The sequence below is a fragment of the Zonotrichia albicollis genome, chromosome 1 (genome assembly GCF_047830755.1).
Source record: "Zonotrichia albicollis isolate bZonAlb1 chromosome 1, bZonAlb1.hap1, whole genome shotgun sequence".
Classification (NCBI taxonomy): domain Eukaryota; kingdom Metazoa; phylum Chordata; class Aves; order Passeriformes; family Passerellidae; genus Zonotrichia; species Zonotrichia albicollis.
In genome coordinates, this window is record NC_133819.1 from 143,387,499 (window position 1) to 143,410,183 (window position 22,685).

General features: G+C 42.4%; 1 protein-coding gene across 19 annotated transcripts in view; it reads right to left on the minus strand.

Annotated features, from left to right (window-relative positions):
- The window catches only part of MTSS1 (MTSS I-BAR domain containing 1), a 125,440-nt gene that overhangs the window by 64,156 nt on the left and 38,599 nt on the right, over positions 1 to 22,685 (minus strand). The window contains exon 1 of one of the 19 annotated variants that reach the window (XM_074556661.1): positions 16,080 to 17,051. The exons of 17 other annotated variants lie outside the window; for them this stretch is intronic. In XM_074556661.1, coding sequence (XP_074412762.1) covers positions 16,080 to 16,161 — 82 coding nt within the window. In that variant the 5' untranslated portion in view covers positions 16,162 to 17,051. Of the gene's footprint in view, positions 1 to 16,079; positions 17,052 to 22,685 lie in introns of those variants that run through there. One more of the 19 variants, XM_074556684.1, reaches the window with a different exon arrangement.

Consider the following 22,685-nt stretch of genomic DNA (forward strand, 5'->3'; position numbering starts at 1 on the left):
CACAATTTCTTCTGTAACCAGAACTTGCTCTGGCTGCAAGGACACTCAGCCACTAGAAATCTCTAAGTGGATCAAATGGTATAATGCTTGCTGTACCTACTTTTTTCCCCCTCAAGCAAATTGTTCAGCAATTTCTTAAAGTGGCTCCAGAAGCCCTGACAGCATTTCCTGAGAAGCTCAGCATCCACTGAGGCTCTCCCTCAGCAGCTCACTCCACACACGCTTCTCACAACGGGGCCTCCTGCTTAAACACCCAGCTGGAAGATGCCTGTGATGCATTCCCACCATGTCTGACCCTGGGACCCCTCCAGGCTCCAGAAGTGCCTTTCAGGGGATGAAGCCCATTCTCCAAACCAGCCTCCCTGCTGCCTGAATTTCAGGTTTGAGGCTCCCCACACACAGCAATGGACACAGGCTGTGAGGAGCCAGGAACAGCATCCAGAGCCTCCACCACCAGAAAGCTCCATTTACTATGGAACTAGAAATAGCAGAGGGGAGGCTTTCAGTGGAAAATGTGATGAGAATAGAAAGCAAGAGAGTAAAAGCCCTGTCAGCACATTTCATAGACAGTCTTTTTAATGAGGAGATAAACAGATAAAGCTTTCAATCCATGTATGGAGGGTTTTTTTTTTAATTTGAAAAGAAGCTAACCAAGCACAGAGGATTCAGTATAAAACAAAGGCAGAACAAAACATTTTTTGACAAGGTCTAAACAATATGAAAATTGTCAATTCTAGTGCCACAGAAAAACCAGAGGTCTCCTCCACTCCCTACCCACCCTATTTATTTTTCTTTAATTATCTTTTCCTTTCAAGTAGGTGACTGTGCAGTGAAGTTAACAAACACACACACAAACCACCCCCAGTCCTGTGTGGGCCCCCCAGCTCTGCTGCAGCAGCACAAGTCAGGGCAAAGCCTGGAGGAAGCTGAGCTTCCCTGCTGGAGTCAGCTCCACACCACACAGTGTGGATCCAGACCTCCCCAGATGTCAGAGCTCAGTGTGACAGGACTTTGTTCCCATTGCACAGTTCCCAGCTACACTATCTGCCACCCTCTACAACCATTTGATGTGCAAAGAGCCTGCCCTGCCAATAACATAGTAACTGTTTCTTAATCTGATGCAACACATGTAAATCTGGTGTAAGGAGAAATTCAGTGTTCAAAAACCTGCCTGAAGCTACTAAGGAACAAGAGAGATTTTTTCACACGAAGATGATTTTATACACAGAATTTAGAAAACATGAGATGGGACGCAGAAAAGTAACTTTGCCAAGGAAAGTCCTCTCTTCACATGCCACACAGCAAAAGCAGAATCCTCTCCCACTATGGTTTCTTCCATCAGAACCTGGAATAGCAACCTCAGAATGGGAAAGGGAGGGGGGAAATGATGGCACCTTATCTCCAGTGGCCCCTTGAATGTCCCCTCCCCTTGCTGCTGACACTCATCCTTTGGTGGGACTCCTCAGATGAGTTCTCCCCCATGCACAGAGACATTAAAGCCAGCAGCCTCCAGTGAAAGGCTTTATATCCTCCTTTTATCTTCTGTGCTGTGCTCTCCTGGGTAGCTTCCAACACTTTCACATCTCATATGTGGCACCTTCAAAGATAAATGATTTAGAGGGGCTTTCTGCACAACCTGCAAGTACCACCACAGCTTTATCCCTGCTCTTCTAAGAAACCCCATGCAAACATAGCTCAGGGACTTTTCCGCAGACAAGGTTATATATACATATCCAAAGGTTATATATACATATCCAAAGCCCAAACTTAAAAATGGAGAAAAACCAGTTTAATATACAAAATCCAACTGACAGTCATAATTGACAGAAGATAATATTTTTGGGGGGGAAGGTTATGTTTCAGACACTGTATTTCAGGTTAGCAGATGACTAGAGAATCAACCACAGAAACCCACTACAAACACAAATACACTCAAATATGAGACACTGCTCCCCAGATATTTTCAACAAACTGCAAATCTACTGTATATTCAGACATCCTGAATAGTCCTCAGGAACCTTTTTCTTCTGTGTTAATATTCAGGATTTGGAAGTTCCACTCTGTAGGAAGCCGCACAATCCTGTAACCTGTTACCCAGGTTGTATACAATACACAATTTAAAGGATGCAGGTTTTTATTTTGAAGCAGTTAAGTAGGGTTATAAACTGCCTCCTGCATATAGTTATTAATATAGAAAAGTAAAATTTAATCACTGACTACATGACAGATGAAATAAAGTTTAATGTGGTTTCTAATTTATAACAGCTGGGCCAAAATTATCTGCAGACACGAAGGGTGATGATCAGAGCAGCAGCCACAGCAGCCCAGCCGTGCAGAGGGGCACTGCAGAGTTGTGCACTGCAGGGCTGGCAGTGCCTGTGTCCCTGCCCAGCAGAGCCTGCGCTCAGAGCTGCAGGTACACAGCCCAAGGCAGGTGCTGTGTGTGTGACTGTGTGTGTGCTCACCACTGTGCAGTGCAGGCTGAGCACATCCACCCCAATTCTCCCCTTCTCCTCTGAGTTTGTTAAATGCTTGTTAGAATGGTGTTCTTCCCAAATGACAGTGTAAATAAATATCTGAGTTTATTTTGTGAATTCTTGCTTTCTTGTGTCTCTTCAGCAGAAGTGAGTTGGGTCAGATTTACCAGTGGATCAAGGAAAGCAATAAATTCATCCCCACTCAGGCTTCCAAATCTGAGATTTGAACAGCCTGCCCAAATGCTCTGGGCACAAAAGCTTCCCAGTCAAATCAAAGAGATCTCATTACAGGAATTTCTATGTGAAATTCTGATCTGAATTGAGTAACAGATCAGGCAAGATACAGAGACAGGGTGTTTTCAAAAACCTCCTCAAAAAAAACATGCTCTCTGAATAGATGCAAAAGTTACTTAGGGCTACAAAGGGATATATCCAGTGATTGCTCTTGAGACGACAGAGTAAAGCCCAGATGAGGGCAAAATTGTAAAATTAAATACAGCAAGGTCAACCATCCTAATTTATTATAACAGTAGGCCAATCCAACATGAAGTATGATTGCTCTTTTTCTTGCATCTAAACCCTAACTTTCAAAATACACCCTGTACTGCCTTCCTCCAATACCATTTTTTAATTTGTACACTGACTTTAGTACTGAAAAATCTGCATGTTACTTAATTTTTAAGGAAAGGAATTCAGCAGTTAAGCACTTTTTTTTTAACTGGGTATTTCAACTAGTCCAGAGCATTCACCTCTTACTCCCATGAAAAGAGGAATTTTTTAATGGACTTTGCTTCAGTCCCACTCGCTTTCATGGTATATATCCACAGCAAAGAAGTTTCTCCACAGATGGAAAATTTCCAGCATTTGCTTTCAGGCTGCTTATCATGAAAAATATAGATGTATTCCTTAAATATTATATGAATCAGAGCCAGAACTCAAAGCCAGAAATAATTACCTTCTCTGGACAACATTCAGCAACCCATTCCCTTCTCCTCCAGCCTGCCAGCTGTCTTCAGAACAAGCAGCCATCCTCCTTCTTTTAATTACCCTTTCATTTGTTTCTTGTGGTTTAGTCTTCTCCCATTTTTCTCCTCATCCCTCCCACTCCAGCTGTTTCCAGGAGTCATCCATGGCTCCATCCCCCAGGCTTTTTGCTCTCTGCACTCTGCTCAGCTTCCTCCTGGGGAACCAAACTCCCACTGAAATACTTTTGTTGTGATCAGCTGGAGTGAAGCATCCTCAACCACTGAAAAAAGTATCTGTGTTTTCAGTATTCTCAAATTCAAACATAAAATAAACAACTTCATGTGGATGACTCAAATTAGCTCTTCAGTCTTGTTCCCTGTCTTACATCTTGGATCGCTTCCATTTTTTAATGAGGTTCAGGCATTACTTTAAGAGAACCACTGCTGAAAAAAGGTCACCAAGTCCCCTCTAGCCCCATTTGCTGATCACTGGGGACACAGCCACCCAAATGACAGACCCAGCCATGGGGGGCTGCTCTCTGCTTCTCAACTCCTTCTCCTGATCCTGACTTTCCTCCTGAAAGCAGCAAAGATGGCTCTTCCCATCCATCTGAGCACTGACACTCCTAAGTTTGGGTTTTGGTATTTGATACATGTGTCTTGTTGCTTTGTTCAGACCTGGCCTTCCTTCCACTAGTCTGGTACTACCAATGACACTTAAAATTATTGCTTGCATTCTGGTTTTCGACTTCTTTTCTTTCATCAGGCTCATGCTATTTCAACCTTCACAGACTGACTACACTGAGCTATTGAAATTATTTTTCTCCAATGAACTCACTGTTCATCTGCCATGTACAAACACACACCTGTCTCTCCTCACAGCTTTTGCTGTGCTCAAGTCAGCTGTCACCTATCATATCCATACTGTTATCATGATTATATATTTTTTTTATATATGGACTATTTCCACTATTTCCACACTGCAAGTCTGTGGGGGGAAAAAAACTTTCACCGGGTTCAGCTCTGTACAATCTTGACTAAATACCAGCCACAAAGTAACCCTACATTTATTAAAAACTAGCCACAAAATAGCTCAAAAATATTCCCAAATATTATTATAACTGAGAATACTCCCAAGTATTTCATAAAAAACATTCCCTGTCTAATTGCTGCTTTTTTCTTTGGAAGGCAGTCACTAATAGCAACACTGATACTAGCATATGGAGCAGACTGCAGCATTTCAAAGTTGCCAACAAGTTTAAACAAACAAATTGCAGGAATTAAAGTTTAAGCAAAACTTTCTTCCCAGAAACAAATACTGACACAGGATACAAAATATGAAAATGCCAAGCCAATACAAACACCAAAGGAGACAAAACAAAACCAGGCAGGAATTCCATTTTTACATAAGTGACAGTCGTTTTGTATCTGGATCACAAAGGAACCGTTTCACTTCTTTAAAATGAAGTGTCTGTCCCCTCAGGTGGGCATGAAGCACCTGGCAAGGCTGGGGAGGATGATGCAGAGCCCTGCTCCCCTCTGCCCAGTGACTCACCAGGGAGACACTCGCCAGATCGCTTCAGGTTTTTAATTGTTTCACACCAGGCAGACTGGCAGCTCCTGGAGGCAGCTTTTCCTCAGCTTTTCCTGTAAATGTGGTGCCAGGAGATCACAGACTGCACCAGTGGACAAGCCCTGGAGGCAAAAACCCAGGGATGCAACTTCAATGATAGAGATATCTTTTGATGTGACCTACAGGATTAACCATAATCCTGGTGCGACTAAATATGTTATTTGCCATCTTTATGGCCCATGAAAGAAAATTTAAGGACAGCCCTACTTTCTTCACTATTCCAGGCCAGCAAAAGACTGGACTGGAAGTAATATGCAATACATTTAGGCCCTATTTCACAACAGCCAGTTACTTTTTGTCCCTTGTTTGGACAGATGCTGAAGTAAGTAACTGTCATGACATTAATAAAAAGAGTAATCAAACTATCAAAAAATTAATAAAAAGCAAACCAGGCATCCTTAATATTTTCCTCCCAACAAAGGCATTCTGTAGTCTTCAGTTCCCAGTGAACTGCTGCCAGCACTTAAACAGCATTTCCATTTGCTGATGCAGGCACAGGCAGAAGGGAGCCCTCTCTGCAGGGAGCCCTTTGAGTTACATAACATGAGTCAACAGAACTAAAGCACCCATAGCACCTCAATCTCGAAGAATTGTCATTAAAGTTCAAAATACCCATGCAGAACAGCAAGCTCAGGCTGAATCAAGGCCTTTCATTGCTATAAGAGGTTGCTTTAAGAGCATGCTGAATAGAACAGCTAATTTTTTCCAAGTTATTTTGCTACAGGACACAATCACTTCAGACTAACATTAAATCTGACCATTGCAAATAGAGAAGCAAGCAATAATGCAGATCACAAATAACCAAATCTTATTCCGTGACCTTTTCAATCAGATGCTACATAGCAACTTATCTCTCCTGCAGATCATTGGTATCATCAGGGCTGCTCCATCAGATACTTTCTACAGTCCAGTCTAATATTACATCAGCAAGTCAAGTAAGGACACAGACATTTGACTTTCTCCTTTAATTGAGACTTGCAAAAGAGGAGCAATTCCTTAGGGCTTTTTGCCCTGCTCAAAGGAGGCCATCATATTCACACTTAACTAGCTGAAGCACTTGGAGCCCTAAGTGGTCCAGGACCAGATGGTCTCACATTCCCTATGGGCCATTCTACACTACCTGTGCAGAGCAGGGTCTGGGTATTCAGTGTGGAACCAGCAGCAGTTCCACATGTTTTCATTCTAACAGTCAGTACACAACAGACTGGCTTCAGTTCCTTCCGGCCATATTTTCTAGAACTTTCAGAACTTTACACACACCCTGGCTTTGCCTCAGCCCGAATGCTGCTGGCTGAGAAGCTGTGGCTGCACAGAGCTCCGTGGTGGATGTGCAGCCCATTGCCCCAGGCAGCACTGCACCATCACTGAGAGGCCATCCAGACAGCAGTGAAAACCCAGGCTGTAGGAACACACAGGCTCCTGAGCCCAGGCAGACACTACTCAGCTTAATTGCCTTCCCTGTTGTTCTGCTTGCCCCAAAGCCATCTGTCCCAGGCTGCATTCCTTCAGCTGCTTGCTCATGGTGAGTACCTGCTCACTGAGCTGCCCTCAGTCACGTACACAGCTCCTGCCCACGCTCTGCCCGGCCTGCACACACAGCAGCTCCTCTCTGCTCAGTCTGGGTAACATTACACTCCAGCTCAGGGCTGAAAACAGACTCACACAGCTCTGACAGGCCACAGGACAGTTCAGTGGAGGGGAAAAGACCATGAAGGGTAAAAAGGCTAAACTGTCCTATAAAACCCCTTTGCAAACTCGTAGGAGGAAACTTTTGTTAAGTATTAGGGGATTTATGCAATGAGAAGTCACATGCCTAAATAACCCTGTGGAGTTTTACCCTCATGCTGAGGCTTGAAGGTTTGAGCTTTATTGCAGCATAGTTATCTTCTTGCACAACTGCAGGCTGAACCTGGGAAGGAAAATTAGCTGTGCTGTACCCTACCCAAAAGGAGGAGGAGCTGTGTTTACTCAGGTCCAAACAGCTTCACAGAGTCCACACTGGTAGCTCCTATCAGAAGCCACAAGATTTCCTCAGTATATACTGTTTATTATCTGTTATAATCAATAACATGAAATCAGGCACTGTTATTACACGACAGACAGGAGGCTGCTCTCCAGTGTTCCCAGCAGCCTGCACAAGGTATAAAATATAACTGCTACCCATTTCTGTCTGTTCTGATAAAGCTCCCAAGATAAGGAATCACAGCATCTGTAACTTTACACTTGAGGATGGTGGAGGAATGAATCATTCAAACACACACAAAAACTTCTTTTTTTTTCATTATTAGCCTCACATGGCCATTTCTGCCAGAGAGACTGGAATAACCCAGATGCAGGAATTAAATTCAGTTTCACTTCTCCCTTCCTGTTACTCAACATTAAGTCCTGCTATTAGTGCTATGCAGAAACTTCATTTTTCATAGAAATGCCTGGATCTTCATTCCCATTCACAGCACCCCAGTGGCCACAGCAGCTAAACAAAGGACCACCAAAGCAGAGAACATAAAACTTTGGTACTGCTAACACAGAGCACATCAGGCATTTTAACAAGACTAAACAACAATAGCTACAGCAAAACCCAATCTCATGCCCATTTATCACTGCCTGCATTTAAGTCTGTTGCAGCCTGTCAAGTATCTGGAAGCTCTTCCTGCCATCTGTTTCCTTCCTCCAAGGGTGGTGCAGTTTTCCATGATTACTCTCTCTCTCACACACACAACATATAAAAGTCTTCATTTCTCTGACTTGTAAGAATTACTCTTGAAGAGGGCTATGAATTTTCAACCTGCCTGTGCAGCATGTCATTTGCTTGGATTGATAAAATTCATGGTTACCTTCTCAGAGTAACACAAAAATCTATTTTCCCCACCCTTTCTTTGTGGACTGGTAATATTAAAGCCAGCCAGTTAAAATGACAAGAATTTACCAAGCTGTTTCCAGAATGCAGTGGCTTGCTGCTTCCACAGAAAGCTGTCACAATTACCAAACCAATTAACAACAACTAAGCAAAGGGACAGATTTGTAGAAAGATTTGCTCGAGCTTCAGTGCTGAGTGGGAGTCTTATTGCTGCCCTTTGAACACCAGAGTTTACAACAGATTGTAAATGGTACCTTTTCTGCAGTGCTGAGATTCCAGCAGATGAGCATCTGCCTCCTTTCTGTATGTAAATATTGCCCTTTTCCTCACTTCCTACAGAAGGCACCTATGGATTTTACTGTCTCGGGAAAAAGGCTGCCCTACATATTTACTGATCCTTTCAGAGTTTTACAGCAAATAGCCCTAAATGTTCATAATCATCTATTTGTACTTTTAACACAGCCTCGTTTTCCCATAATGTGGAAGTTATATTACATAGTTATCTGTCCTTACACCAACAAAAAAACTTCAGGACTTCTAACTGTAATCAGTACTCTAGCAGAATTAAAAATCTTTTAAACAATTTACTTTCTGCAGCTATTAGCTTTGATAACAAAAAACCAGGAACGGACTGGCTACCTAGCATTCATTTTACTCTTTGTTTTATACTGCAGCCCTCCTACAGAAGTAGGACAAGATTTCTCAAAGGAAAATGTTTTCATTTTTAACCTGAGCCTAAACTTGTAGTGGCACATTTACATTAAGAATACCATTGTAAAAGAGTCAGCAAAAATACTCTGATGTTAATATCAAGTTTGAAAGTAAAGACAAAAAAATCTCCTTAGAGTATATTTTGCAATAGAACTTCAGGAAGCAAAGAGGAACACACACAAAAAACATCCTGCCCTAGGTGCATCTTCAGCATTTGAGAGTTTTGATAGTAATAATAATGTGTTTACATAATCTCACTGGAAAACATCAGACCAATCTGACCTACATGTTTTAAATAACCTGTTGCTTCTACTTGATGGAGAAGCTGGTATTAAACTATTAAGCTAATAGAGCTGGCTACTGTTTGGGTTTTAATAAGATCTGGTGCAGCTGATAAAACAAGTGAGAAAGAGTTTTGCAAATGGAAGCTTTGCATAAAAGCCTGGTCGGTCATGGTAACACTAACTCATTTTCCCCTCTCAAAAGATGAGCCATAAAGCCAGCACACTAAGCTGACTTGCTCCATCTATAAAAAGGTATCAATACCCACCCATATTCTAACAGTCTGTGGAAGTAAAGGCATTTCCAGAACAAAGATGTTGCTCAGAAGGGTGTTATGCTTTGCTGTTCATATAAAGAGAGCTGAGCCTTATCCCAGTTCCCTGTGTTTTGAATACTGAAGACTTATTCAGCATGAAGGACCATGGGCCATGTTAAAGCAAAAAACCAGCAACACAATTCAGCACATCTGCCTCCAGAAATGCAGAAGTGCATAAAGAAGCCAGTGCTGAGATGTTTTTAATTGTGTGGGAAAACTGGGAGGAGGCTGTGTTGTCAGACAAAAGGGAAAACAAAATCCGAGCATTCTTTGAATTAACTCCCAACTGCCAAGCACTGCTTGCCTCCCTTTTTCCACCCTTACAACCTCCCCACTATGAAAGAGTAGCCCATGCAGCCATCCCCCTGTGCCTCCCCTCACAGCAGTATCAAGAGTGCTTGTATCCTCCAGGACATCAGCCCAGCATCACTTCTTTCCCAAGAACAGAAAACAGCAGCAATTCACAGGATCATTAAATAGAACACTGGGACATGCTGGACAAATGAGCCCTGTGAGACTGGGAATGCTACAGAGCTCAAGATGACCCTCACAATTTCATCTATGACCATGGGTCTGGCTGGAGCTGCTGCCTCTGCATATTAGAGGAAAGACTCCTGTCTGCTCTGTTCTCAAATTCTCTTCCATCTCCTAGCTCATCGTTCTGCAAAGCCAACACGATTCTTTTTGGACAGCAATGCCTAAGACATTTCCCAAGGAATTTGCTCCACAGCGTTCCCTGCATGCTGCATCTGCATGCTGCATCAGAGAGAGTACTGAACTGAAGGACCAACCTTGATTAATCTATCATTTTTACATCATTTTTGCATTTTTACAGCAAAGACTTACCTGTCTACCATGACAGTAGCACAGCCAACATCAACAGTAAAAAGGTACTGCAAGTAAAGAAACTGAGCTGTCTTCTAGCTTTTCAGTGTTCACAGCACATTCAGTTCATGTTTTCACATTCTCCTGCACTGGAATTCTTTTAATCAAGTCTTTAGTAAGATTCACAAAAAAACTGAAAAAAATAGTGGAAGACATGATTTGAATACAAGCCCAGGAATACTCCATATCTGCTGCATCCCAAAAAGGCCATCTTAAGAAAAAAAGGCCTTCTAAAATAAAAAGCAAGTAGCATAGCACTTTTAACTCCTAAATGGTAGATCTGCTTTGGGTTCAGATGTTTGGTGTGAGCTATGCTGTCTGCACAACCCTAACCATTGCCTGCTGTCTGCAGTTCCCTTGAGGAATGTAATGAATATCAAGTTAAAACCCCACCTTCAGCATCAGGGAGATAATTGAAATCAAGGCAGTCCCAAGACTCTTCTCAAATTGAAAAGTTGCTAAACCAAAATGTAAAGCTGCAGCAAGATGCTTATATTAATTATACTAACCAACCACCAAGGGGCTCCTATCTAAGGGCTGTTTTCCATGGATAATTCATGGCAGCTTTTGAATGATGGTCCATTCCTCAACAACACAAACAAGCTGGTAGAGCTACTTCAGGCTTCCAGCATCAAAGTGCAGTGGCTGCTGAACCCCCCAGAGGAACCAATCTTTTAAAATACTATCTTTCAGTGACTCCTTTGTCAAAACAAAGGGGCATTTCACAGCTTAGTAGTTTCCAGCAAAGTACTGCCTTGTAACACCCTCAAACTTTCACCACTCACTGAAGACACCCATGAGCTGACAGTCTGAAATTTCAGGCAAAGACATCTCTGAACTTGTTTTTAAAAGATACTTCAGTGTTCAACCACTTTTTGCAATGCCTTTCCTGTTAGGTTTTGGGTTTTCCCCTTGAGATTCTGTCCAGCCAAGCTTTTCACAACTCCTCTATATAAAACTACATAGTGAGTTACACCAATACAGTGAATAACTATGCCCTCCATATATGAGCAAATCAATTTAATTGACCACCTACAAAGTTAATCAATTAGATTAACGGCTGACCTACTTAAAGATGGGGAAAAGTATTTGATAGTTATTTTCTGGAAAACAGAATGCACAGAGCATCACCATATAAATACTCAGGCAGTCCAGATAAAGCATGCTGAAGGCAAAGGACATGCACAATACTGGAAGAACACTGGGCTCAGTGGGAGGCAAAGGACTCCATTTCATATTGATGCATTTACTTGATGTTTGCAGTCTTGGGTGAGAAGCAGCAGGGACAAAGGTTCTCTGTGATATATGAAAAGCCATCTCAACACACTGAGATTTTCCCAACAGGGGCAGCTCAATGATCAAACATCCCTTTTTGGATTTTTTGAGCCCTCTTCAAAGTTTGTGGCTTAACAAAGAGAGGAGACAGGAAGAAATTGCTGCAACTCCCTTTTCCATGGTTCCTCTCTCAGACAACCACATGCACTCCACAAGCCCACATTTCACACTGTTGCATTTATTCCCTAATAAGCCATTTATCCTGCAGCAAGCTGCAGCAGGAGAGGTTTATCTGCATTCACCCTCAACTGCAGTCAGCAGTTATCTCACTGCATATGCTCCTAGGAGCCCCTGCTTCTGTCTAGAGATTAATTTACTGGACATATGATTCTATAAACCACTTTTTCCTGTTCAACTGACAGCAGTTTGGGGATATACTTTATGAAAGCTGATTCACAACACTACAAACTGTGTGTTTCACACCACTACAAACTGTTGGGAAAAGGTGTGGGGCTTTCATTGTTGCTTTTTTTGGGTTTGGAATAAAAAGCTTCACTGGGAGAAGCAGTGCCCAGATAAAGGTTAGAAGTTCATGCTCCACAAGTGAGTGAGCAAGAGCAGCTTAGCACCATCACCCTCCTCACAACACTATAGCCCCTCAGCCTGCAGTGTGGTTTCACACCTGCATCCCTGGATTAAGGCAGTGACTACAGAGCAGAAAGTCCATTCATATTGTTTGATGAAAGGCTCCTGTGGCAGTGCCATGCTACTCAAAAAGACCTGCTTGTACTGAATGCTGGAGCCAGAGCAATCCTAATAAGTCATTCCTTCAGATATTTGTCAATCAACAGATGGGTACATGGATGAAGGCTGTACTGTCTCCTAGTGAAATGTGCTTGCTTTCTGTGCACTCAATCTGGAAGTTGTAATTCTAGCTCATATCAGACTGTGTGTAACATCACTTATAATTAACAAACCTGAAAAGCAGCAAGTAATTCTGAAAGACAACTGAACAAATGATGTCAGGTTTTATGACAAGACAGTTGCACCAGAGGCAATGCATCAAACAGCTACATGACATTAAACTTTCTTCTGAAGAAACACTCACCTGCTCCCTATTAATTCACTTACTTGATATTTAAGGACTGACAGTGCTGAAAAAATGTGTCATTCCATTAGATGGATAGCTGTCCTGCCTCAGGGGAAATGCTGATAGTGTAATGGAAAGAGTTCCAAGGCTGCTGTGTTGTCAGCCTGGGTCTGCCCTGAGCAGCTGTTCAGAAACCCCACACAACCATTCCTCAGGAAACCACAGACACAACAGCACAGCCAGAAGTTTCCAAAAAATGAAAAGCATCTCTCATCCCCTCAAGAGAACCTGGGTAAATGGAGAGAAGAACAAACAAGGAGGAGAAGCACAGGGAGTAGCTGGGAGTCAAGGCCTGCTTCTGCTGAATATCCCTTGAATGAGGCAATTCCAGACAGAGGATATAGGGAAAACAACTCTGCTTTGCAAGGTAAATTAGAACAATTCACTCAGGGTTCCTGCTTTGAAGGCAGTCCAACATATTTCATTCAATATCTAATACACACAGAAAAAAAACCCCATTTATTATTTGTATTCTTATTTACTCCCAAGAATATCCTTTCCTTCCAGTTATGTCGTGCTTTGCACTGGTAGCTAGAAAGGTCTTAACACTGTTATTTTGGTGACTTATTTTATTCATTTCTTCCCCACTTTTCCCAGAGGTTTTTCCTGAGAGACAGTCTTAGATGGCTTCAGCTGCATACTTTCCCTTCAGCCCTGATCTCCTTAGTGAGTTTTAGGGTCTCTTCATGAGATGTTGCCAGACAATTAAGTTCCCAGTCACCTGAGCAGCAGCATTGTGTAAGGACAGCAGCAGTCCTTGGGATGGATTAATTTCACCCTCCACCAACAGCAATTTTAATACTCCCAATGCAAGATGAAAGGTAAGAAGCAGAAAAACAAACACTTGGGGGAACCTGATTACAGGAGAGTCCAGCAGTAAAGGGAGTCTCCTGCCATTTCCCTTTGTCAATATATTCAGCGATGGCAGATCCCTCCCCTCCACAGCATGTGCTGCTACTCCCTGCTGAGTGGAGTATGCAAGAGAAGAGATCCTGACTATTGGGTTGCAGGCTGTACATGACTCCCTAATCCTTTCAGACAAACTGACCAGGTCACTGTTTTTCTGATGCCTGGATTTGTTTCCTAGCACATACTTATTTCCTAGCTTAGAGGTGTGAAGAAAGCTGGGTTTGATATCTTGAAAGCAGCATGCCAGCTCTTCTCAGCCCTTCCCCATCCCTCTATCTCAAAAGCAGAGCAGTGCTGGTGGAGTGCCATCCCAGCCAGCTGGGCCTCTCAGCACTCTTTACAACTGTCTATTATCTTTGTTTGACCTTCACAGCACTAACCAAGTGCAGAGAGGGCCAGGCAAACAACTCAAGGAAGAACACTAAAAATATCCCAGACTTGCGTTAGTCACAGGACCGTGGCCCTGCTGAGAGCACCAGGCACTGCTCAGTGGAGCCACAGCCCTGCTCTCCTGCCTCAAAGGGATCTGCACATCAAGTAAGCTCAAACTCTTTCATTGGGGTTATTTTAAAATGGCAGTGAAGAAACACAGATCTCTACTGCTGAGTTTTGTCCCATGACCAAACCAGAGTATTAAGAGGCGGCTCACTGATCCCAATCAGCAATGGCATAATTTAATGTTCAATGCCTTCCTTGTGCCACTGCACCACCACATCAAAGCTCTGCCACCGTGGGTCATTCTCCTGTGATTTAGTGAAACCAGGCTTCCTCTCACCAGTTTGTCAGAAGACTGTGTAGAGGAAAGTATTTGTTCAGTCTTTAATATGGAAAGAAGCTCCCTGCAGACACAGGAACCAAGCCATACAACCTCAGCACTGAGATAGGGAACACCAGGAGCTATTTGAAACAGCCCTCATCAACTGGATTCAGCTACTTAATTCCCATCTGGTTAAAATAAAATGCAGTGTTTCAGATGGATGGGAACTAAAAAAAAAAAATTATTCTAAGCTCCTGGGCCAGGCAGGGTCCCAGGGATTAAAGGGCAATAAAAGCATCTAAGACATGGAGAATCTGACAAATGGATATGAAACACAGAGTGAAAAACAACTTTTCTGCTACTGTGAATGGTCACCTGCAAAAGAAATCCTTTCCTCACTGACAGACAAGCTGGCTATAATAAATACATCATCTGTATTTTTCCCCTCAATTTTAAAGCAACCACTCACAGAAACACCAGTGCATTCCTCAGGCACACCAGACTTGGGTGCTTTTAATAACCTGCAATGAAGACTCCCAGCCAGCCAGCAACCCACAGGCAGTTCAGAGGAACAGGAATGTGTGGGTGCAGAGACTTTCCTCTGTGGTTTCCCCACCAGCTGGTGCTGTGGAAGGGAGGGCTGAGGGCAGCTGCTGTAGGATGTAAATAGGCAGCAGCTGTTTGGCCATGTGCTCATGGTTTCCATGGGTTCCAAAGGGTTAAACAGGCCCAAAGCAACAGCCCTGCCTCTGTGTGCAGGATCACTGCCTCCACCCTTTGGGTATGGGCAGGGGAATGAGAGGGAAAAACATTGTCTCTCAATTTCTTAATATTTTATTTTGAAGACAAAGGCAAACCTCTGAGGGAAGTCAAAACTATTGCCATTGCTCCATGGCACTTGTCATGTGAAGGCACTGATGCAATGCTGCTCACATCAGAGCTATTTCAGACCAACAAATTCAAGTGCATTTCAGTGCATGGTGACAGTCATCTTCAAATTCAAGAGACAATTCTTGCTGCCTATCACTGCTCAGCTGGAAGCAGCTCCACACCCACAGCAGCTTGCTGCTCTACTGCATATTACAGCCACAACTGAGCCTTGCAGGCTCAGCTACCAGTCCCCTGCAGAGCTTTCAGTTTTGCTTGGCACCCTTCTCCTTTTGGGGGGCTGGCAGTGACCTTCCTCTGCCTCCCACCATTGTCCACAACACTCCATTTTGGTGGAAACAATCTCCTGACTGGGGCACACAAAGGCAGCAGCTCTTTTTGAAAACAAGCTGCTCAAGAGGAGTTGAGAGCAACCACAAACTGCAGCTTTACAACAAAATCTAAACACAGCCTCAGCCTGGCCTTCCTGTCAGCCACAAGCACAAGGAAAGATTTTAGGGGAATCCTCTCAGACTGGGGCGAGACAGACTGACCCACTGGGTAAACAATTATAGCACTGTATGGAACGTTACACAGGGACAGAATGGAGCCTGAAGTGGTTTTTACACTGTGAACTTCAATAATTCTCAAATCCTCCCAACCCTGTTGCAGGGACAGCTTATGTGCTGCTGTTTGTTGAAGGAATTCCTGAGCTTTGCTGTTCCCATGGGGCTGGAATGGGGCCGACTGAGCTGCTGCCACAGCACCCCCATCCAGCTGTGGTCACCTACCATCCCAAACAGTTTGCATTCTGCCTCTAATGCCAGGAACTCATTTCTCTCATCACAGCACTCATGCAAGATTTAATGAAGACACGCACCATACCTGAAAAGAAGTGACTGAAAGAAAGGGATGAATTATTTAAACTCCCAGAGTCTCTCTTTTCCCCATCAAGCGCAATCATACAAATGCTCTCCTCTGGTACAAACCCTTACCAGTCAACCAAGTCCCACCTTCCCTGGAGCACAGACCAGGAGTGAACTCTGCTTCTTCCAAAACCAGTTCTGACACAAACATTTAAAAAAGAAAAAAAAAGCAACAGAACCAGCTGCCTCCCTGAGAGCTGGAGCAGACACACGGACAACACAAACCAGTGTGCTTTAACAAGAGCTGCTATTTCTGGTACAAGCCTGGGCCCCTCGTTTCCTTTGGCCAATTATGATAATAGTATTTGGCAACAGTACCAGGACTAGTACAAAAACAAGACCAGAATGTTTATATAGAGAATCTGCAGCACATTAGTAACCTCTGCAGATACTGATCTCACCAAGCCAGTAGCATCCTCACCAGGGCTGAGAAATGGAGAGCACAGAAGAAACCCAGGCAAGCAGAGTTAGATGCAGGGGCCATGGGCATCACAACCACAGATTTACACCCAAGTAAAGCAACTCCATCCTGACATCCCTTACATGCCAACTTCAGCTGCAGTGAAAATCTAAAGGATAAAACACCATGCAAAGAAGCACCCTGAACAACAAGGAGGAAATCCTGTTTTCCCTGTTCATCACCCCACCTTAACATAAACTCTGCTATGTGGTCCAAAACTTCTATTTAAAAAAAAGGGTAAATAGTACTGCAATGGTCCTGTGAAAGAGGCCATGGGAAAACGTGTAATGGGTAGGGTTTGGCCAGGATTCTCCCATTTATTTCAATGATTTCCCCTCTGTGAAATTTATTTCTTTGGGCTATATCAGGAACATCCTGTCTTGTCAGCTCTTATGACAAGCTGTAGTCACAATGTCAAAGACCACAGAAGCCAAAATTGTGATTCTCCAGGAAGAAGATAAGCAAGCTCCTATTTTTTCAGGTACTGTATGGGAGATTTTAAAGTCACTGGTACAGAGAAACCATTTGCTAAATCAGGTCAAGACAAACTACATCATTCCTAAGTGTGACTACAGCACAACCTTCAGTCCCAAAATTAATGCCAGAATGCAAATAAAATAAAAACATAGATAAATGGAAGAAAACACATAGTTTAGCATGAGATGGGGTTCTCATGCAGCAAGTACACAAGGTGATTGTAGAAATCACCTAATTACATAAACACTTCCCTGTCACTACTGTTTCACACTACTTGCTGTGTTAGCACAACAAACAGAACACAAAGTTCTGCAATAAACACTGCTGCTATTTATTCTGGTGCTTTCTCTATTTTGGATGTAAATACACCCATGATAATGTAATCACATGAGAACTATCCAGCTTTCTAAGCCTTTTCCCGGTCCCTCTGAGGTTAGGGGTACCTAGCACAAATCATTTTGACAAAATTGGCTTGTCAATAAAGCCATGGCACCAAATTGTTTATCTATAATCAGGCACTCCAGAGGTATTTTTTCCAAAGCTGCGTCCTTAACCAAGTGCAGCTACTTTTTATATCTTTTTGAAAGTTAAAGGTAATGAAATTAACTGCTGTAAGTGCATGCACCAGGCACACCCACCACCCCCTACAGAAGAGACAATTATATTCAGCCAGAAAGTTGGGCAGTGCAAGGTAGAATACTGGGATACATTAACCCGTGTAAATCACACATTGCCAGTCTGTAGGAAACAAATAAAATGGTTAGATACCAAAGCTTTACTCTTGCTACAATAGTGTGAGCTCATACTCTCTCCACTTTCACTACTCATGGTGTAAAGGCACTGGGAACTGTTTCACCAGCTAAGAGCTTCTCCTAGGAGGGGCCAAGTCAGGCTGCAGACAGCTGCCATCAGCCACTCATGCCTCTGGGGGAACCAAAGCTGGGCTTCCTGGAGAGAGGCAAGCATTTTCTCTGGATTCTGCACGAAGAGGTCAGTCCAGCATGTCAAGGATGACACACTTTCATGGAAGCCATACAGCCTATTTCAATCCTATTTTAAGAATCCAACAGTGTTTCCTTACAGTTGGTTGACATCAACAGGATGCAGCTTTCTGCTAGCTGTTGCAGGTTACCTCTCTGCAAGGCATATCTTCCAGAGCACGTTTTATGCCAGTTATGCACTCACATTTAGATTAATGTATTCTGTGTGTCCCATTGTTTCTCCACAGCTTCCTTCCCAGGAGTTCATTTCCCTCTTGCAAATAGTCACAGGAAAATAAATTGCTCTTTCAGAACTGAAGGGATATTCAGCAGTTAATTCATAAAACAGAAGACCTGCCTTTTCAGTTTCTGAAAATAGTTCTTTTCCTTTCACAAATTAACTAATTGGGCAGTAAAAAAAAAAAAAAAAAAAAAAGAGGAGGTGGTGGTTTTTTCTTTTTTTTTTTAGTAAACTACTACTGGAATAGTTACAACTGTATCAATGGTTATCAACTGTACCTTTTTATGGTGGTGGAAAAACAGTTCCAAATTCCAGAATTAATGCTGTTAGTAGACACTTGTTTGGCTTGAGAATTAAATAAGAAAATGTAATCTTCCAAGTGGCTTTCTATTTGAGGCTTGGGTGACTGATTATGTATTCAGATGCTGCTTGTTTTAAATCTACTTGATTCCCATTCTCTTTCTGTAGGAAAGAGATTCAAATTACTTTGGAAGAAAGTTTTTCTGACTGTGAAACAGAACTTTCTGATGCAGTATTTAAAATGGAAAATATAATTCCACAATTGGAGCAACATAAACTAATCTGCTTCTTGGCAGAGAAAGCAAAAACATTTCTGGTTGCAACATGTGAAAATGGATAATGACAGCGAAATCTCAACTGCACCCTAATCCTCCACTTCTTAATACTAACTGTGCCACCTCAGCATTACCTAATAAAATGGATATGGAGAACAGAAACTGAAAATCAGCTACCTCAAATGCCAAAGTCCCCCTTCACTGAAATATCAAGGATTCCTGATCCAACAGAATATTGAAGGGGAGGCTGGGAAGAGACCAAGTTCCATGGGAATGTGTAAATTAATTTGAGTTTACATCAAAGCAGAAGGATTGAACACTCCTTTTACATGTCTGGGAAGCCTCCAAAGTAATCCCTAAAATTTTTATTCTTTGTCATACAGTATGGTAACAGATACACTACCATGCATGACTGATGTGAACCTTGCCTTCCCCTTCAAGCTCTGGTTTTCAGAAACCTATTTTTGGTTGCTGAACAAGTATTCCAAACTAAAAGCAGACATCTATTATACCTATGTGGGTGTACAAATATAGCAAATACACTTTTTTGCAGGGACTTGTCTCTGGAAAAAATGTAACCTAAACATGTCTCTTACTGGTTATTTCACTGCAAATAAGTTTAATACACTGCTGTAATTAAATGAGTAAGGCAGAACAAACAAGCCATTTAATTCTTTAAAAAACTAAATTCATGTATCTGTTTAACTCTTACTTCTTCCATCCCCACATGAGGTTATGTGAACCTTTTCAATCTCTTTCTCTCCTGTTTAAAATGTTGGTGGTTTTGAGCTTTTACTGATGTGTGGATGTAGGGAATGAGAAATCAAAATTTTTAGTTTTAATTACACAGTTACAGATTTTCATTTCACTTCCACAAAAACTAAATTACAGCATTTCCTCCAAAGACTGAAGATCCAGGATGTTATACTGGGCATTCATGCTGCTTTACGGATTGTCATTTACTGCTAAAAATGGCACCAGCAAACACACAGGTGCAGCACCAAGGCGTGCTCTCAAAGGGGGACTTAGTAAGGCCACATCTCATGGGCAGTGAATTACATCCATCAGTTCATGCTCAACCCAGGAAAAGGCCCGTCAAGGCTTGAATTTTAAATCTTTATTTATAAACTTTTTAAAAACACATGAACCAATTGAGCCAGACTTGATTTTCACAGAATCATCAAAGTTAGAGAGACCTTCAAGATCATGTGCTCCAGCCATCAACCAGCACCACCACAGTCACCCCCTAAACCAATCCCAAGGGTCACACCCAGATGGCTCCTGAGCACTTCCAGAGATGAGGACTCCACATCCTCCCTGGGTAATTCATTCCAATATCTGAGCACTCTTACAGAGAAACAACTTCTTCTGATATAGAATCTGAGCCTTTCCGGGCACAATTTAAGGCCATTTCCCCATAACCTGAGACACGGCAGAAGAGGTCAACCATCATCTACTACAAACTCTTTTCAGCTATAGAGACATTGAGGTCCCCTGAGCCTCCTTTTGTCCAGACTAAACACTGACAGCTTTTCTCCTAAGATTTGTTCTCCAGGCCCTTCACCAGCTCCACTGCCCTTCTCTGGGCACACTGCAGCACCCTCATATCCCTTCTGAGCTGAGGGGCCCAGACCGGGACACAGCACTCCAGGTATGGCCTCACCAGTGCCGAGCACAGGGGACAATCCCTGCCCTGGCCCTGCTGGTGACACCATTCCTCATCCAGGCCAGGGTGCCACTGGCTTTTTTGGCCACCTGAGCACACTCTGGCCCGTGTTCACCTGCTGCCAGGCTGCATCCCAAAGTCCTGCTCTGCTGAGCAGCTCTCAAGCCACCAACAATGCACGTGAACTTCCATGAATCTGAAGCGATGAATTTGTCAAACTCGCCTGTTTTCAGTGCTGATGGGACTGTGTGATGTGAAATATCTCAGACCAAAAAACAACCCCCAACCCCACAACTCTGGAAGTGCAAACCATTCAAATCCACCTAGGTTTTTTTCCTCTTCTTTCAGGCACCGAGGACGAGCTTCACACCAAGGCAAGTCAGTGTTGAGACCTGCAGTGAGGCTGCTGTCACCTTGACTTCCTCCAACTCTCATTCAAAAGTCCACTTGAATCCTGTTTCCTATTCTGCTCAAACGCTGGAAATCCTGAGGTCCTCTCCCTGCCCCTCAAGCAGGAGGAGCACAGCACGTCTGGCATGAACCCCAGACACTTCTGTCATCTCCTGGCACTCGCTCCCAGGTCAGCTGTGCGGTGCTGCTTCCTCTCAGAAGAATGAGGAAACGTTGCCAATCTCTTTTCCTCCTCTCATTTTTTAGACACTATTTCACAACAAAGCACAACCCTCATGACATTTAAAAATAAAAATGCCCAACCATCAATTTTCTCTTCCTCCCACCCGAAATGTGCTTGATGTGTTTACTCAAATATTTAAATTATGAGGTTTTCCTGTGCCTGATGGTGTCATATTTAAGGTATTGCTGGTATTTTTACAAGATGCAGGTGTAGTCAAAATAATTGCCAGTTAAAAACAGATTGATCTTTTACCAGTTATTAAGAAACACTGAACAGCACTATTTAAATAGATAACATCCTGCTTCCAAGAAAATATGATTAAAAATGTATGCTAGTGAAAAGGACCTACTAGGTTATTACAAAAAAGGAAACAATGGAAACAATAAGCTCTGCAAAATGCCCTTTTTAAAATAGACACTGCGCTGAATACAATGCAGATTATCTGGGAGAATATGCAGATATCACAAAAGAAAGATGAGACAGGAATTTTCACTGTGACAGAGAGGATTTATCGCGAAGCTAAAAAAGAAATTCTTTGTCAATTGAGAGAAAACTCCTTTTACAACTCTGGCATCTGATACCAGTTCAGCACTATTTGGATGCTCTGGATTCTCCTTTTTGTCTTAACTTGGTCTGTTTTAGAGACCACACAAACATTCTTCTGCTAGAAGCATTTGTTTCTTGAAGTTATTATTAGCCATGAAGATCTAAAGCAGATCTGTTCTCAGCTACATTCATAGCCCAGATGTGGATATTGTGAAGACTCTGCATGAAGAATCAAAGCCAAGATTCCAGAGTCCTGTACAAGAGACCCACAGGAGATGAAAAGAAGGCTGTCTTCAGCATTTTCATCCTACAAGCTATTTATGGGACTATGACTTCATACTTTTTTGTTCTCAAGTAGCACAGATGTGCTGTATCAATTCATAGATTTGGAAAAAGATGTGTAGAATGAGCATACATTAAAAAAATCAATTTTGCACCTGAAGCTGCAGCAATATAAACATGGAACTGATAGGATGTGCTGTATTATTACTCGGGCAGATTATTTATTCACTTAAATACTTACATTATATTTTGTCTGACCATCATTAGTCTGAAGAGATTCTGAAGCCAACAACAATAAAAAACCTATTTTTAGTACACAAGCTGAAAAACAAGTTATTTTGTCCCTGTTCTCAGCTTGTTTAATATGCAGGAACAAATTCTGTCTGAATTAGGAGAGTATCTTGCTTTTGACTTTTATGTTAGCTACATGGTAGCCATTTTGTAGAAGGTTTGCTTTATATTTAAATCAAGCACTGTCACCTTTAAACAATACATCCTGTCATCAGAACTCAAGAGAGATAAAAATTTAAACAAAACCTGAACATTATGGTTAGACTAGATTATCCTAGGTATTTTCCTGTTTAAATGATTGTATGATTCTGTCCTCTATAAAAATGAAGATATTAATAGGTCCAGAAAATTGACTTGATGTGCCATAAAACAACTTTCAAGTATGCTAAAGGGGGTGTAGTAAAATTCCTCATTGTAGTTGTAAATTTGCAATACCTTCTGCCAACAATGTTTATGAGAAAAATACTTTATGAAGCAACCAATAAAGTTTCTGTTCCTATAATTTTTCATTTACGTACCACAT